The sequence below is a fragment of the Pyxicephalus adspersus genome, chromosome 2, assembly GCF_032062135.1.
Source record: "Pyxicephalus adspersus chromosome 2, UCB_Pads_2.0, whole genome shotgun sequence".
Classification (NCBI taxonomy): domain Eukaryota; kingdom Metazoa; phylum Chordata; class Amphibia; order Anura; family Pyxicephalidae; genus Pyxicephalus; species Pyxicephalus adspersus.
In genome coordinates, this window is record NC_092859.1 from 160,163,244 (window position 1) to 160,182,974 (window position 19,731).

Sequence of the window (19,731 nt, forward strand, 5' to 3'; positions counted from 1 at the left end):
TGTATGGTGTACATTGTATGTTGTATATTGTATGGTGCACATTGTATGGTGTATATTGTATGGTGTATATTGTATGGTGTACATTGTATGGTGTACATTGTATGGTGTACATTGTATAGTGTATATTGTGTGGTGTACATTGTATGGTGTACATTGTATGTTGTATATTGTATGGTGTACATTGTGTGGTGTACATTGTATGGTGTATATTGTATGGTGCAGATTGTGTAATGTATGCTGGCCTCCCTTCTTCTATGTTACTTTATGTGATATTATGTTTTTCCATTTTAAATATTTATCAGTGAGTCCATGCTAGAAAAATCGAGTTCGCCAGCAATTCGCACAAAATATTTCCTCCGCTCTGTTCCTGGGAAATCAGAGATTTTTACCAAATCTTTCTGTATCATAATATCTATAATATCGCTATTCATAATATTAGCTGATATTTGTAACAATGAATTCTCATGGTGGGTAATGATGCTGTACCCCACAATCAGCCCGGCGATATAAACTCCAAGCCGCAGCTTAGTGAGATATTATTATTTTTATAGACAAATCATTACATTAAAATGAATCTCATTATTAATCTAAATAGTTTTTCGCATTCTTCTAGTCCAGGTTTAAATATGAAAAGCTGGAAGCTGATTGGCTGCCATGGATTACAGCTGTTATTTGGCTCAAACATCTGATCTGTGCAATGCAGAATGTAGAAAAGTGTGGTCACAGCAGCAGTTGGTGCAGTCAGTGCCCCTACAACCCTTGGGGTATATTGGGGGTCTGCAAGGCTATCAGGGAGGAGATTCCCCAGTGAATGTTAGCTTGTCACATTTGCCCCCTGTGTATCTGTACTCTATCTCTGCCCTCCCTCTCCTCCCTCCCATCCCTCCCTCTTGTTCTCAGTCTGATTATTACAGGCAAGGCTCAGGCTGCTTCCTCTGTCTCCCCTAATTCTGCCCCTGTCTCTCCATCCCTCTCTGTCTTTTCCTCTTCATCCTTTCTGGGATTTGTGGTATTTGTGCTAGAAAAGACGCAGAGAACCCTACAGGAGGGGCAGACAGGAGAGCAATAAGGACTGGAAGGGGCAAATAATCCAGACTAAGGAGATCTCTTCCTTGCTACAACCAATCAGCACTGCAGATCCCGGATCCCATGCAGACATGGCTGTAACCTGCACACGATTCACAGATGAATACCAGCTGTATGAAGAGATTGGCAAGTAAGACCCCATCTAATTACCCCCAGGGGCAATAAGGGGGGTAGAACCGTACAATCCCATGTTGGATTCCCAAATCTGATTCCCACATGGAATCTTTAATTCTTTGATTTCAGGAGGTGCAATATGGGCCCTTGTGGCCCCCATGGGGGGCATGCAGGGTGTGTGATGGAGGAGGGTGGGCCATCTCTAGATGTGTGTGCAGATGTTTGCATTTGTCTGTAGTATTTGGGAAAGGTTCTGGCGTACATTGCGATTTGTTGTCCATCGATTTGCCCAAATGTGTCGTCTGCGTATATTGGGGGGATGTGATTGGATTGTGAGGTTTGGGGTGAGCGCTATTCATGGATTGCAGGGGCATCAACATGGCTGGCACCCCCGCTGGGCACCAATAAATGGGGGGGGGGGGGTATTTGTCAATCGATAAAGATAATAATTGATGATTGGTAATTGGTGGGGGTGTAGCTGATATATTGGTTATTGATACATTAGTATTTAGGGGCCAATGAACCCGCCAGTATTTTGCAGGGTGTTTATGGGTGCAGATTTTAGGGTGGCAGCTCCTAATAAATGGTGGACATTCCAGAGATGTCAGTTAGCAGAGACGTCAGTTAGCAGAGATGTCAGTTAGCAGAGACGTCAGTTAGCAGAGATGCTGATGCAAGTAATTGTATGCTGAGGATATTATTATCTAATGATGGATGATAGGAAAGATATTATGTATTTATATAAATATATATTTATGTTAGGGATATGAAATATGCCCATATATGGGCATGTCCCACAGTTCTTCCCCACCAGTGCTTTTCGGTGAGTGACGGGTAATATTGTCCATAAAGATGAGGCTTTGATTGGCAGGTGTATGGGGATTTGTGTCCCCTGGATTCATCCCCTCCCAGGTCCTCCTGAGCCTTATCCCGCCCCCTCGGATGATGTCACATTTGGCTCTCACATGTGAGATATGGGGTCATGGAGTCACTGGGAAGCTGAGGCTAGATGCAGGGTACCAGGATTCACCCATCTCCATGCTGCTGTCAATCATTCATCCGTTACTGCTGCATCCAGACACCGATTCAGCAAGGTGGTGCAATGAATGACAAATCACATCCTAACAGGTGAACATACAACAAGCAGACATCTCATTGGTTGCTGCTGCCTGCACCACATAATGCAACAAATGTATGAATATAAAGTATTCACCACAAATTCACTGCAGGTGAATTGTCACAATGCATGTGTTTGTAAATAAGAAGGAATGACTAGCAACCTGTGAATGTTTGGTGAATGACACATTAACTGCTTTATAAATACGGCTTTAACCAATCATTCCGACTACAGCAGGCTGAAATGTGATTTCTATGTACACGCCAGTGAATAATGCGCTGAGCTCTATAGTGAATGCACAATGTGGGGGGGCACCATGGGGGGGGGGGCACCATATGTCAGCTATTGTCATCACCGGTCAGAGCTGGGAGCCTTTATATTACGCCCCCCCCCCCCCCAAAATTTCCCAGCCAATCAGGATTCACCTTTTCCAGCCACAGAACTGGTTGTGATGATGTAAATAACGGCTATATGAGTTTATTGGAAAGGTAATGAATCATTTCAATATTTCCCATATATGAGGTTCAATGTCTTTAGTTGTGGCCCCTCAGTGACAGGTGAATGACGCCCCCATAGGATAATGCAAAGTAAATGATAATTTGTGATGGAATGTAATTGGATTTAGTTCTGGTAATTCTTTACATTGGGTCACTATAAGCCAGGTAACAATATGAGAGCAGAGGGGTAAGTGCGTGTTACTGCCCACTGAGCACCATGCTCCGATTCATTTATGGGATAAACAATAAATAAAGGAATGTTTAATTATCATGGATGTCACCTCTGCGTTTCATTGTAACCAGTTTTATATCACATTATATATATATATATATGCTTATATTATATTATATTGCTTTCAGCAGAGTTCTGACAGGTGGAGCATGCAGAGGAGCGCGCACATTGGGGTATCTGGGGGAATCTTGTAATATTACTCACAGGATAGCCCACACAGCCGCTGTATTTTTGTACAACGCGTGTAATAAAGCTTTATTTGTGGAATGGTTTTGGTGTAAAGTGCTGGACTTTCAAGAACCCCAAACTGTTAGGACGATCCACCAGTGACAGAGATCCCAGTGATCTGGTCATGTGATATGAGTGATCCACCCAATCCCTGGGCTGCAGCAGAGATCTCTGAATGAAGTCACTGAAGGTGCAGAGAGGAATAAAGAATAAAACATTCCATTATAGTTCACGTCTTGCAGGTGAAGCAAGGAATGTGCACACTGTGAGCTTCTCATAATGTGCGCTAGAAACTGCAGCCTGCCCAAGAATGGACAATCCTCCAGACTGACATCAATACATTTCCGTGTTTGTGTAATTCCATCCAAGTATTAGACCATTGCTTGCATGAAAACAAAAGGGAGGAGCACTCTGATTGGGTGATGTGATAAGGCACACTACTGGCTCCTCCCACTGGCCATGATCTGCCTGCAATGCATAGAGAAACACAGAGACCCTAATGATATTTGTATGAAATGGAATGTTTTTATACAAAAGTGTCATTAGAAGTGGAAATCAAGGGAAGGGAAAATATTAGCAGAACTAACTAAAGCTTTTGAAAAGTTAATTCAATCCCTAATTATAGATGTTGCTGTTTTCATCTTCCTTCATTCACTACTCGATGACCCTGAAAAAAATAAATAGCTATACCAGGGCTTCATTGGTATATTTGTCAGGTCACATGATCCTCATCACAAATGTTGCAGCCAATCAGTGTCATTCCCTAATGGTGCCAATACCTGCGGGAGCCTAAAGCTGGGCTATGCACTTAGTGGCAGTTTAGCCTTCAGGACTGCTGGGGTCACAAACCTGATCAGCTTTTTATTTTGCCCACTTGCCGGCAAGTTATTAAGGCATTAATAATGTTCGTGCCAACCGAGCAAAATCTGAGGCAGATTCATAAGTGATGAACCAATCAGACTCGTGTGTATTTAAAGAGGAAATAAACTCAAAAACGGGCAAAACAAAAAAAAATACACTTACCTTCAATCCCGCAGCGCAGTCCATCGGTCCGGAGATGTCTTCCATCGGGTCCCGCGTTGTCCCGGTATCGGTCTTCGCTCCAAGCACCGCCATCTTCTCCTCTTCTTCGGGGTTCTTCCTACTACGTCTCCCGACCCAGGCACGAAATTGGGTAACGTATTTGGGGGACAAAACTTGCTCATGAGTCGGCTTTTCTTCCCCCTTTTGGCGAAAGTTCTCCTTGTGCGCATGGCTGATGTGCCCGGACATGTGCAGAAGGAGCACCCATGAGCCCCCCGGATGCGTCATTCATTCTCGATCGAGAATTAGGGGGGCGGAGCTGCACCCTTTTTTTTTGTTTGCACTGCACTGAGTTTTTACCTAAAATAAAAGAATTGCTGACCCTTGTATGTAAAGTGAAAATTCTGCGTTTAGGTACGCTTTATCTAGTGCTGTCACATAATTTATTCATCGCTCTTTCTGCATGGCGTGTTGTCAAGCTGTATCCAAGTAACGGGCTTTGATCAGTAATTAATAATTGCCCTGCAGGATGGGGCACTATGTGCCATGGCAATGAGCTCCTCTCCTCAGAATAGTCCAGGTGTATCCTGGCAGCTAGAAAATGACATTATTATACCCTGCTATAGAGAGGGCAGAATGTGACGCCATTGTGGGGTCAATAGAGAGCTTTATTTAGATTTGTGATGGATGTGTGGGTGTGTGTGGGATTATTATCACAGATATCTGTATTTTGCATTCCCTGCTCTATATGCACCCAGCTGTCATGGCATCCCACCACCAAACCCGGCACATGCCAATCATGCCAGACACAAGGACCGCTCCTATGATTGTAAGACTTCTTCCTAAACTGAACCCCAAACACTGATTTAGTTGTTGTAACGCCGGTCATTTATTTATCAATGTTATAATTATGTGAAAAAAGGCCGATGAGCTCACAGAAACGTTTCTATCATTTCCCAGCTGGGTGCCGAGCTATTCATTTGTATTTCTTTTCTTCACAACTTTCGCTGGCCTATCTGTAGTGAAGTCTAACAAGATTCAGAGAGGAACTGAACTGTAGACAATGTGCCTTAAAAAAGCTGGCGGAAGGCAAAGGAGTAGTCCCCAGTTTGCATTGCGTCCCCATGTGAAGGCGGCCATGTTGGTGGAAGCAGGGCTTTACTTCCTCGTGTCACAGCCTCCAGCAATGAGAACGGAGAGCGGCACATCACCGAATCTCTAACAGCCAGTACTGCCTTAGATGTGCAGATATATAAGGCTTTAGAACCAGGGTCCCCCCCCCCCACAAACCAGGAAGTGAATTGTTATATTTTACAAACTATTCATGAAAAGTCAAACAAATTTCAGTATATATCATAGCAACAAAAAACAATTCCAGAAGCTATCTATTACAGCAAACTTTCACTGTATTACTGTATAAGAAAGAAATTGATTCTCTGTCAGGTTTTTATTGCCCATACCCCATTAATAAAAATACCCCCAACGTACTGATCATATGACCCATTTTCTATTTTCTGTACTGCACATTCACATTTTCCTCTAGTTGGTGATGGTGTATATATATGGACACAGTCATGTGAAAGGTTTTGTGTATCATGACATGAAAAAATCTGGTTCATAGCAAGCCTTTAATATCTGTAAATCTGACCTGAGATGAACACCAACACACATGACGTATCGCACCGTGTCATCATTTGTTTGCCAAAGATTAAAAAGCAGTGTGTGAAAAATGAAGTACATTCTTCCCACTACCAGAGGAATAAAGGGGGTAAGTATCAGCCAGGTGCTGCCCATCAGATGCATTGATTGATCCTCAGTCAGTGTGGCGCCCTCTATAGGCAGTTTGCTGGTCTGCAGCATTCAGGTGTGTGCTACCACAATGCCAAGGAGGAAAGACATCAGCAATGATCCCAGAGAAGGAATTTCTTCTCTCTAAAAAGAATATGGCAGCACAGCTTAGGTTTACAAAGTTGCATCTAACCAAACCACAAGACTTCTGGAACAATTTCCTCTGAACAGATGATGCCAAAGTAGAGATGTTTGGCCATAATGCACAGCGCCATGTTTGGTGAAAACCAAATACATCATATCAACACCATGAACTTCTCTGTAAACCAAAGTATTCTAAAATCAAATGTGAGGCCATCTCTGTGACTGCTAAAGCTTTGCTGAAATTGGATCATGCAACAGAACAATAATCCCAAGAACACCAGCAAATCTAAAAGAAAATGGCTTAAAAAGGAAAGAATCAAGGTGCTGCAATGGCCCAGTCCAGACCTCAATCCAACTGAAAGGCTGTGGCAGGACCCTAAGAGAACTGTGTATAAACAAATGCCCCCAAACCTCAATGAACTGAAGCAATGTTGTAAAGAAGAGTCGGCAACAATTCCTCCACAACGATGTGAGAGATGGAAAAAGTCATAAAATAACAATGCCATCAAGTTATGGCTGCTAAAGGAGACAAGCGGAACTGAATCCAGGGGTGTACTTAGTTTTGCATGCACAGCTTCTCCATTTTTGGCTTCATTTTTGTTACATAAGTAATGACACGATGGGATCTGTTGTAAAACATTTTAGCACCCGCTAAGGACTTGATGACATTTCATGATGTCCTTATAAATAATAATATATATATGTAACTGTATGAGCCCGCCTCTGTAAATATAATATTGCACTCTTTAACATATGATGTATTCTAAGAATTACCTCTGCGGCAGGCGAGTCCAACTTTCACCGTCCCCAGCAATCCTCAGCGTCAGGCACCGTCCGGAATGTTGGATTTCCGGTAGCACAATGGGCTCTGTGGTTCCATTTGATGACCCATATTTCACCTGCTATAGGAAGAATGCATTTACAATCCTCATGAACAGATTCCTAAATTCAACAGAAACAGTTCAGTTTTATGAATGAGGTTTATTTTTTATTAACATTCTTTAGCCTTTTTCTGCCCTTTTATCACATAGTTCCTCCTATAACTAACATCTATACCATCCGTCAGACAGAAACGGCTTTATAGATTGGGATATAGATTTTATTTGCTAGGTTTATTTAGAAGAAATAATAACAATCAGAAAAATAAATTTCCAGTATTGTTTCCCAAATCATTGATTATGTAATTTACTTATCCTCAGATATCCCCAAAATATAACCAGAGAAGTCTGCTGAATAAAATGAAATGATATAAGTGTGACTTTAATACCATCGCAGTGCAATGCGCACAGGAAAAGATACGTTTGTGTAAATTGTCGGCAGATTACATTGCGATATGATGGAGGTGGATTGTCTGGGATCACTAAACATCCTATTTAATGTACATCGCTGCGTAATATGTTGGCGCTATATAAATCCTGTTTAATAATAATAATAATAATCCATGTGTTCCCTTACGTGAGAATTCCATTATTGTGCAGTAAGATTTCAGATTGTGGGAATTTATTTTGGGAGATTTTTCTCCTAAGGAATCTAGATCTCCATGTAATCACATAACAGCGATCAGTGTGTGGAAGAAGCTGTGACGTCACTTCCCATGTAAACATTGTATGGAGGTATATTTCACCAAAAACCTCTGGGCCCGCCAGGAGCCACTAAGTTTTGGTGTTGGAACAAGTAAGCCCTGTTCAATTGTAAAATGGCCCCCGAGTTAAACTTTAGTCCAGTCTTGCCTAAGTAGACTTACTCAAGGTTTGCTTCGGAGAGTCTCAGTAAATGCTGTCATCAGTCAGTACGACAGGAAGTATTATTTCAGTACTTACTCTCATAAATTACCTGAACTGTCGGAGTGATTGATTTCACCCTGGCGTAAGAGTAAGATGTGATAGAGAGTTTAGCAAGTACTGTGAGTAGGAATACATGGGCATCAATTCCCTTTAAATCCTAGTTCCCCAGCATGCTCCCTTTCCTGTACTTCTACCCACTGATCACCTGCTGGGATCTGCTATGTACAGGTATGGAGGAGCATGTGACTTACCCCACCTCTGATGCTTGGTGATTGGCCCAGCACTGTCACATGGGGCAGGGACACTTTCAGCACCTAGCAAGCTCTGATTGGTCAATTTACCTGAGCTTACACAGAACTGTTCTCCCATTCCCAGTGATTGGAGTGAAAGCAAGGTAAGTATACACTGCCAGGAGGGGAAATACAGGGAACAGGTTCACTTTTCATGCACTTATAATGCGGTAACACATTCTTTGTTTGAGGCATTCAGATGAAACATTTATGGCTTTATATATTTTCCAGATCCTCTTTTCTTCCGGTTTGTTTTCACCAAATTTAATAAAAGCCCCAACTGATTGAAACATAATACATGGTCAGTTGTCTTTCCTTCTCAGAGATCCAGACCGCCCTCACCCTCCTCAGTGTCTCGCTAATACCCCTCCTCAGCAATGGGCTAATAGACAGGACTGGTTGTGGCCAGACTCTCCATAAAAAGTTGTATTACTGTATGCATGCCAGGGTGTCCGGGTATTGGGTGGTCTGGTACCTCGTGGTCCGGTATGCATTGCTGAAAGGTAAAGATGTTCTGACCCGAGGTCCTCTATTGTTCCAGCAGCAATTCACATACATTTGTCATTTCTTCTTCTTGTAAAGACGTGTGAAGGTGATCACTAATTACACAATTCCATGATTATCTTGTATTTTTATAGCGCCGACATATTACACAGCGCTGTACAAAGTGCATAGTCATGTCACTCAAAGGAGCTCACAATCTAATGTCCCCCCCATAGTCAAGTGTCAGTAATACAGTCTAAGGACAATTTTGTGGGGGAGCCAAATAATCTAACTGCATGTTTTTGGAATGTGGGAGGAAACCCACAAAAATATGGGGAGAACCTACAAACTCCATGCAGATAATGTCCAGGCCAAGATTCCAACCTGGGACCCAGCGCTAACCACTGAGCCACCACTGAATAATTATCTGCCGTGTCCAGGCTGAGGAGAGATCCTGGCGTTGTGCAGCTTTCATGGAGGGTGCAGAATTCTATTGGTTTTCATTGATTGCTCAGCAACAGCAGCCTCAGCTTTATTCTGTAAAGTGGTTTCTTCATTCTTGTATTTGCCCCACAACTCTCAGCCATTTGTGCACCAGGGTTACTTATGTGGGCTGTGGTGGGCAATGTTGGCCAAGGAAGGTCTGGGGCCCTCATGCAGCGTCACACTTTATGTCTGCTCCTGTATGCGGGTTCAGCGATGACTTCTGCTTCATGCAATAACTTCATTATGGGGCTCCTGTAGATTGACTTTATTTTCTGCATTGGACTTGCATTTGTGAAATGATAAAAATAGATATAAAACCCGATAGACCAAGCAAGTCCAAGTGACCTCACAATACAAGAGATTTTCCTCGGTTTCCCCTTTTAATAAGTTATTATTTTTTTTAGCCCAACAGCTTCCCAAAGTTCTTCAGGCTAAGGTACGGATGTTCTCCAGCACTTCTTGTTTACCAGCATTTGGGGCAATGGGGTTGCAGTTAGTTGCCCTCCTACTACAGGCACATGGGCAGTCATTGGATCTGTAGGGGCAACTTAAGGTTCCTTCCATTGGGGTCATGGATCCCAGTAAGGAGATTTCGCCCCACACCAGTGGCAGGGTCAGTGGCTATCAGTGTTGCCATTGTAGGGTTGAAGGGTCACTATTTACATGGCTTTTCTATGTTTATCATGTGTTTGTATGGATTTCCTCCAACATCTAAAATACATATTGGTAGGTGATCAATATAAAAAGAAAAGAAGAAAGTAGGGGTTTATTGGCACAAAGTAACTCTGTATTTCAGTATAATACATATATAGTATACAACAGAAAAATACAGCATGTTTTACTGACCTTGTCCCTCATTACTGCATGGGGTTCAAAGGTCACAATATTAAGTAGAGTTCTCCTAATAGTAGCGTACCATACAGTATACCAGAGAAATGAAGCAAATTGTAATAGACCTTCACCCTCATTCCTGCATGGGGTGCAGAGTACTAAATATAGGTCTCCTGAAGGTGGAATATACACATATTCATCATACAGAACAAATGGCTATAACTTGTGGTTTTATACACTGATCCATTAGTTAGACTTAAATACTGACGCGTTTCGCCTGCTTTGCTTCCTCAGGGGTATTGCAAAGACAGTGGTTGTACTAGGTAATAAGGAAAATTAATTATGTGTTGTTTCAGTATAGTTTATTTAGTGTTTTCATGTTAGTTACAGCTATTTTACATATATTGGTAGGTGATATGGCTTCCCCCCAAAAATGACCTTAGATTGCGTCAGTGACATGACTATGTACAGCACTACATGATATGTCAGTGCTACATAAATACATGATGTGAAATACAATGCACTTTAAATCTAATCACTTAGATCAAAGCAATGCAAAGGCAATTGTATACAAGATTACATTGCTCCAATGTTTAGGATGTGCTGATGCACATTGACCATACTGTCACTCCCCGCCAGTTACTTACAGGATGACAAATACACGTGTTGCCCAGCACTCCATGAGATGTTCTTATGATGATTATTGCAGTTTCGTGTTGGTGTAAATTATTTCAGCACTTACCACAGGGGTATCAAACTCAAATACACAGTGGGCCAAAATTAAAAACTTGGACAAAGTCGCGGGTCAAACTTGAAACTGAAATAGCACCGCTACTACAATTCCCTGCGCCTATAAAACAGTCCAATGTGGGGCCACGCATAGCCAGAGAGGCCGCTGGTCTATAGACGCGAGTGATGCCGGGAACTGTTGTAGTGGCGCAATTTCAATGCAGCGGCGGGCCATATTTAGGATTCCTTTGGGGGCCAAAAAAAGGATGTTGCGGGCCAGATTTGGCCCCTGGGCCAGAGTTTTATATCCCTGACTTACCGTATTCATCAGCTTACAGGATAAGATTCCCACTGCAAGCCTGGTTACAAATTTCATCCAAAGTTGGATTTCAGGTGAAAGAAAATAGGAATGCGGATGTAACCTAAGCAGTAATTAATAATTTATGACTGATGTAATAGATATTTTATAGATTTGCCTGCAGCACTGATTCAAACCAAGATACAAAGCTCAGTGATCACTGCCAGGCATATTACAGAAAAGATCCCAAAATGCCATGCGGAATCTTGGAAAGTGTTCTGATGTGCAGATCATCAATATTTCACCCTTTGCTTGCATTGCATCTGCTGATTGAATACCACAGACACAGATACAAGATAGATATAATTGTTCTGAGTACAATGAAATTCTTGTTCCGTTTCAGCATTATCATGTTATTCCTCATGTGGATTTAAGTTGATGGATCAATAAATATCTGCAAGCCTATTTTACTAGACATGGAACATCCATTTAACTTCTGAAGTGAATCCGTCATGTGTAAAGCAAACTGAAACAAAATGCAGAAATTCTGTTGACTTCATGATAGCAATGCCAAGAAATCAGATGGATAAAATCTCCTTTTCTGGAATATTCTATTGAAATTTCCATCAGTCAGAGGGCCCCATAGTAGTCCGGGGTTATTCTGAATGTAGATTGGTCCTCGGTTTCCTCTAGCAGGGGGATGATTTATATTGTTCTGATATCAGATTACCCAACACATGAGAATGTATCCTAACATTCAAATATATATAAATACAAATAGTGACATTTAGGTATTCTAAACCAATTTTTTTTGTATGGAACTGGGATGTATAAATGCATAATGTTGAGTGAATAGGTTATCTGACGTTTTCGGTAACAATCGTTTTTATTGGGTAATAGTAGCAAAAAATCAAATACTAAAATCACATAAGTAAGAAAAAGGACACGAAAATTAAAATATACCAAGAACAGAATATCACAGTACATAAGGAAATAGGGCAAGGAGCCGGGGGAAAGGTCTGTCTCCGAAGCCTGCAGATCTTCCAGAATACCACTGATAACCTAATACTAAATAAGTACTAAATCCAGCAAGCTCTTAGAGGGCCGTGGGGCCCCGGACAGTAGGATGACTGTAAACAATCCAAGGGTCCCACATCTCCAAAAACCGGTCGTGGGTGTCAGTCAAAATGCTGGTCAGGTCCTCATTAACCATAATTACATCCAGTCTAGACTTAACTTCACTGAAGGCCACTATCTCAGTCCTCCATGCCCTGGTTATTACTTGTTGAGCCACCAAAAAAACAAAGGTTGCCTGGTTTTTAGAAAGCAGAGAGAACGCCATGGATCCCGGATCATGGGTCTGTTCAGCAAAGAACCGAGTAGGTCGTGTACTGATTGCCAAAAACCAAATAGTTTGGGACATGTCCACCAAATATGGAGCACATCACCGATGGCATTACAGCCTCTAAAACATCAACCCGTTGATTCAGGATCAAAGCGTGCCAACCTTGCAGGGGTTAGGTACCAGCTAAATAATATCTTGTACGCAGATTCCTGCTAGGTCACATTAATAGAACAGGAGGATATAGACCTCCATAAATCTTCCCATACCTCCTCAGGTTGGTTGCAACCCAATCTATGTACATACGGCTTCGATATGGCAGAAGGTACAGCAATAAGCTGTCTGTAGAGACGGGAGATAAGGCCGGGGGATAACAGATCAAATAAAGCAGATCCTTTCAAACTGAGTTGCATGTTTCGATAATATTCCTGGGACTGAATGCCCGAAATACCTACTTGGTGAAAGGCCAAGCATAGACTCTTTGTCCTCCACCATTGGAACGCCATAGGGTTCATATGTCCAGGTGGGAACAGAGGATTAAAACAGATAGATTGCAGAGGTGCCCATGAAGACGTGAGCCAAAACCTGCTTCTATAGGTTTCCCAAAATTTAAGGGAGTTCCGGATCAGGGGGCTAAGAAGCCTGGGACACAATGAAGAGGGGAACCCAATGTAGAGAAGAAATCAGGAAAGATCCACATTTCAGGAATTCCAGTGCATCCCATGAAGGGGACTCAGAGGAGGCATGCAAGCAGAAAGTTTACTAATCTGTGCCGCAGCGTAGTATTTAGCCAGGTAGGGTACTCCCAACCCCCGCAATGCCTGTGCATGTATATGGTCCTCTGAGCTACCCTAGGCCTCTTACCATGGCAAACAAACTCATTTACATGGCGTTGTAACGTATGAAGCACTGGAGCCAGAACCGCTACTGGTAAGGTTCTAAAATAGTAGAGAAGTTTTGGCAGCCATGACATTTTTACTGGCGCTATCTGGCCTAGCCAGGACAGAGGAGGAGAGGACCAGGCGCGGAGCAGGGATTGTAAGGAACTAAGCAAAGAATGGTCATTGGCGGCATATCCATACGTTGGCTCTGATAAGATTTGAGTAACAAGAGGGCATTCAGATAAGCTGCACCACACTACTATAGAAGATCTGCTGGGCACAGACTTTTCATAAAGTACTACACATAAAGGTCATCTACAATTTACATTAAAGGGCTTAGGTTGCATTGTTGCAATTTTTTTTATTGTAATTTAATATTATTACAGTACACAGTATTTATATAGCACCAACATATTACACAGTGCTGTACAAAGTCCATAGTCATGTGACTAGCTGTCCCTCAAAGGAGCTCACAATCTAATATCCCTACCATAGCCATATGTCATTATTATATTCTAAGGTCAATTTTTGGTAGGAAACCAATTAACCTAACTCCATGTTTTTGGAATGTGGGAAGAAACCGGAGTACCCAGAGGAAACTCACACACACACAGGGAGAACCTACAAACTCCATGCAGATAATGTCCTGGCTGAGATTCCAACCTGGGACCCAGCGCTGCAAAGGCCGGAGTGCAAACCACTGAGCCACCGTGCTGCCCTTGTACAATAATTTTAAATTAACTTTTTTTGTGGGTTTACTTCTTTTACAAACAAAGTGCATGCTCAACTTTAAATTATCCATTACCAGAAGATCCATATTGTAGACTACATATCTCCCCTCCTATTGTGTGATACTTCCCCCACCTCCTCGATTGTAAGCTCTTCTGGGCAGGGTCCTCTCCTCCTGTGTCACTGTCTGTATCTGTCTGTCATTCTAAAAGGTTTCCTCCCTAAATTTGTATAACACTTGAAAAAAATTAAAAATGGACCAATAAACCTTTTTATATAAATTTCAATGGATAATAATAAAAAAAATAACTACTGCACATGTCCCTATGTAAAAGGATCTATGTATATTATATAAATCTATATGTAAATTGTTCTCACAGATATTCACAGGAAGATGCATGGATATAAAGAATCGTTTTGTCTCCCAATAACAATTTCTCACTTTATTAAAGCTTATTCGTACAGATCTCTGGATTGTATTATGGTCAGTGTGATGAGGGAATGGGATGAATTCATTCCAAGGAAGGACAGATGGGAAATATGTCATCCCTGTCAGGAAAGATTCTTTACCAAATTCTGTGTCACCATGTCATTGGGAGCCGCTATTGACAAATACTGTTTATTTAGGAAATTGTGCAGTTCTGTCCATCTGGTTCCATATTAACAAATTTCTTTCTAAATAAAAATGAAAGATGGCAAACGAAGCTGATTGGTAATTAGTGGAGCTTCCTGTTCTGGGTGCCATTGTCTGATTCCAGGAAGCAGTGCCGGTTCTGGGTCACAGATCTCACACCGACGTACCTACCTGGGAATCGCCCCGGCTTCAGGAATTGGGTGCCCTTCCCAGTCCCATCTGTGACGAGCAAACTTGATGATACGACTGATTGTATCTGTAGAATGACTACAAATGGCTCAAATATTACTTATATGGGCCGCTATGTGCACAGACTTTATATTCTCTCTCAGTCATTATTCATCCCCAATGCTTCCCTGCCTAGACACTGTATGAGCTCTGCTGGCAGTCATCCTGTAACGTGGGGTGTATATATGTAGTCTGAAAGTCCAAATGGTAACCAACACTTCATGCAATAAGTACAACCTGTAACTACAGGGGCACAATCCATTGACATGAAATAGCCCGACACCTTCCAACTAAAAGCCGGATTTATAACCAGATTTCTGTATTAAACACACATGGAACAGTCTATGCATTATGAATGAACCATTTTTTAAATGTATTAACTATTAACAAATGAATGGAATGGGGGGGAGGGGTAATGTTAAGATTTGCAGCTCTGATCAATGTGGCTTTTTAGGGAGTGCTGAGATATTGGTCAGATTTTCGGGAAAACATAATTTGGTCTCCTACAGAAGGGAAATAATTCAGTTATTGGGATGTATGTGATAAATTAAAAAAAAACAAAATCCAGCTTTTTATTTATACCAAAATCTCTCAAAACCTGAACGGCTCCCTAAACAAAAGTTACTGTAATGTCAGGGTAGCCATAGTTATGGAAGTCTCCAGATCTCAGTTGGTTCACATTTTGTCCTATGGCCTTGTAACATTGATGTTGTATTCACAAATGGAACCCATGGATGGATGTGACCACTGACCTCAGATTATAATGTGTTTGCAGAATTTCCTAATATTGGTGGAAGGATGGAATGTAAAGTTCTGTATTATGTGATTGGAATGAGGGGAGTGTATGGGGAATATTTCATTGTTAATGGTGGATCTGTCATCTTACCCGTCAGAGGATACAGAATGATGAGAATCTTTCCCCGTCTGATGATCGGCATTGGAGTTTGTTCTCGGCTGTCTGTGGCCATTTTATATTATCAGTAAATAAAACGTGGATATTATCTGAGCAGCCTGCCCGACCCCTGTGTATTCATCACAAATATCTGTGACGCGTCGTATCACAGCCGCCATAACTGATCATGTGAATGTTTATTTTTGTCCCATGGAAATCTTACTTGTCTGTGAAAAGGTAAGTAAGTAATTTGTAGATTCCCAGAGCGGACCTTTGCTCTTTTTTTACTCTTTTTTCCTACAATTTTGCCAATTCTAACACTTAATCACAAGATGGAGATTACACAGCCGAGTCATGGGATTCGATGGTTTTATGCCACACACAGAATTTCCAGGATAGAGCTGATGAGCCCGAAAGAGAATATATGAATCAAACATACAATAAGGGTTCAGTTTATAATATGGGGAATCTGACATTCCCTAAAACATTCCCTCTCAGCAATCTTCCAGGTCCTTGTGTTTGATTGGCAGTAATTGATTCCCACCAGGGAATTTGATAATAAAATGAATGTGTTTGGGAATACCTGAAATTTTGTATTCCAATGTAGTTCAAAGATCACCAGAATAGCAAGATGATGGGGTGCGGTGGATTGGTGTGAAAACATTGAAAATAATGAATCTGCACATTGCTGTTAATTTCAAGGCTTTGTTCTCCGTTCTGATACAATGAACCTTTTATCTACATTTCTATCCTATAAATGGAATATCCGAATCTCCTGCGTTTGTATTATACCAGGAAGGATGACGTGTGCCATAGCAGATTATGCAGCTAAATTCTATTCTTTCCTTTCAGGGGAGCTTTCTCGGTGGTCAGAAGATGTGTGAAGCTTTGCACGGGACACGAATATGCCGCAAAGATCATTAATACCAAGAAGTTGTCAGCACGAGGTGAGCACCTTATGAAAGAAAGGAATGAGCTAAAGTAACTGTAACCCAATATTCTGCTGGATATTATAGGATATATAAACCCCTTCTTCATATTTCCCCCCATTCCTCTGTCCATAGTTATTCACAATTCCATTTCCCCCATCTATTGTGCCTCTTATTCACCCATTCCTTAAGCTGCGTACACACTTCCAATTTTTATCGTTGGAAATGAACGACGAACGAACGATTGGGCAAAAATCGTACGTAAAAAAAGTAACCAACAACGGCGACGAACGAGGATAATCGTTGGAAATGAACGACCGGACCGGCGCATCGGATTGGACGTCGATCGTTGACCATCTATCGTGTGTACGGTCGTTCATTAATCGTCCATGGTCTGAGCATGCGCGGTGAACGAACGTTCGCTCACTTCCTGTGGTGCACGTCACTTCCTGTATCGCTCAAACGATCGTATCTATCGTGTGTACAATATCTGCGAACGATCGTGTCGTTATCTGTAGGTACAGGATCGGTGCTATACGATCGTTCGCAGATATCGTGCAGGATCGTTCGTCGTTCGTTTACCAACGATAATAATTGGAAGTGTGTACGTAGCTTAAGGTTAGAAGCCCCATAGGCCCTCTGCTCCCCGTGTCATAATTTTGTACTTATCTGTGCTGACTCCGCAAACATTATTTATTGTATATCGTTGTATAATTTGTATGAATACTAAATAATATGAATCTTAGGAGTTCATCAACTTCCATCACACGGGGATAACCTCTTCCCTTTAACACAACCTCTTCCTCTGTCCAGTTGGTAGGCTGGAGGCTTGGAAGCTGATTTTGTTGGATTGGTTATATACAATAATGAAGATTTAGGTTACCTGGTTATGTGTAGCAGCAGCAGGAGTGTGTAATACACTAAAGAAGCGTCACACAATTACTTATATTTACAGACATTCAGGCAGAGACCTTTTGGGAATGTATGTTTGTGATGAAAGGAAGCACATTTTGCTTTTCTAATGGAATTATTATGGAATAGACAATCAAGCCCCATCCGATATGTGTCACTCTGGCTCACCTTTGGCTCTGATAAGAGTTACCACATCTTGTATTTGTGTCTTTCATGAGCCCTGAAATCATTTAGGTCGGTACAACTTCCCCATGTTCATGCCCCCTAATATTCTGTAGCCCCCTAATATTGCTAAAGTTGGAGTCCACATACAAATGACATTTTCCAGCCCATTGCTAATGATAGTTCCTTGTATGGCATACCATGGATAAAGAGGGGCCCTGCCTGGTTTTCTACTCTTTTGATGCCATGGCACAGCCACCTTACATTTCTCACCTTCACCCTTCAAAGGCCACCTCTGAAAACCCCATAATATTTCTATAGCTCACGTCCGATCTTTTGGCACTGATTTTCTTGTTATACCAATCTACTATCAGAGAATTGTTCACAAGCAAGTAGAAGTTTGTTCCATGTCAATCTTTATCTAGTTTCACATGTGAAAGGTTAGTTGTACTTTTAGTTTCCACTTTTCTGTCCATTATATACAGACTCAGAACCCTTTGTGTATGATGCTGATATACTATAATTATAATTTATATCAATATCACAATTTGTATTTCTGGGTGTCACATGACAATTTCTTAGCATACGCTGAAGGTTTTCTATTGGCCCTATACAAACTAGCAAGGGTCCCAGGGGGTCACCCACAAACACCGACAGATAATTTGGCATTGCAGATGGACCCCGTGACTTGTATGTGTCATATCATATTATATACATCTGTGCGTCATATATACATGCATTGCATATGTGACAGCTCCATGGATCCCTGGGACCCTTTAGGGCTTTAGAGGAAATAATATGCTCAGAGGATTCATTTTAGGACTTGCTGATGATGAATTTTTGTAGCAAAATAGGTTTATTAATAAAGCTACCTTTGGGAAGCGGGATGCGATGTGTTTATAATAAAACTGCTGACACCGGGCATTATTCTGAGTGTGTTGCCAGCATTTGTGCACTGGTGGGTAAAACCTAATAAACACTACAGTCACTTGCTGCATTTCATTTTAGGAAGAGACGATAAATTGCTCCAGCCACAGGGCATACAGGTAGCAATGTGCTGGTCACCATAACAGCTAAATGTTTGATCCGGTGGATCTGTTGCTATGGGTTACAGCACATTATGTGTTGGTAACTAATAAAACATTTGATGAAATGCCGTTTGTACACAACACATCTGATCACGGAGATGGAAAGCCCTGCACAACCTTTGCTGACACAATGTGCTTATTATTGGCCTGCTGGGAGTTCTGCTTCAGCAAAGCCACTATAATGAAACTCAGTAGATAATAAACTCCCACGCAGGCTTGCCCAGGAAAAATAACCATAAATCCATTCTGGAACATTACTATTTGTACGTCATTCTCATAAAGCATTTCTGCATTGTCTATGTGGGTTCAGTTATCTGAGCGCCAGCTTGTATACTGCAGGAAAATGAGAACATAATACCACCAACGCCTGATCTGCAAACTTCTTCAGGTATGGAAGCCAGAGAAATCAGGGGATCAGCAATAGCACCCATTTGTATTATGTCAGAAATAGTATAAGTCCAACATTTTATCTTGTGATTCTGTCTGGCAGTGGGATACATGATAACTAGCAGCGAATGTATAAAGACCCTCATAATAAAAATAAATAAATGTGATTTTCCACAAAGTATTCAGTAATACTGTATCTGGTATATCCGGGTATATGACTGCTGCCCTCTGTTTCTCTAAAGATATTTGTGGGCTCTCTGTTTTATTCTTGTTACTCCATAACACTGGCTGCAACAAAGATAGCTGCACACGAGGCCAGAGCCCGGAAATCATGTTACCAGTTTGCTGAGAGCATTTATATATTTTATTTAGTTTTATAACTTTTATACTTCAAAGAAATTATACAATTTGCTTTTA

At 41.5% G+C, this 19,731-nt stretch overlaps 1 protein-coding gene across 1 annotated transcript in view; it reads left to right on the plus strand.

Moving 5' to 3' along the window:
• Positions 1–879: 879 nt before the first annotated feature.
• Positions 880–19,731, plus strand: part of LOC140324814 (calcium/calmodulin-dependent protein kinase type II subunit beta-like) — a gene marked incomplete in the record, with an annotated part of 87,135 nt that continues 68,283 nt past the window's right edge. The window contains 2 exon segments of the mRNA XM_072402934.1: positions 880–1,216; positions 16,689–16,783. Of these exon segments, the coding sequence (XP_072259035.1) occupies positions 1,158–1,216; positions 16,689–16,783 (154 nt within the window).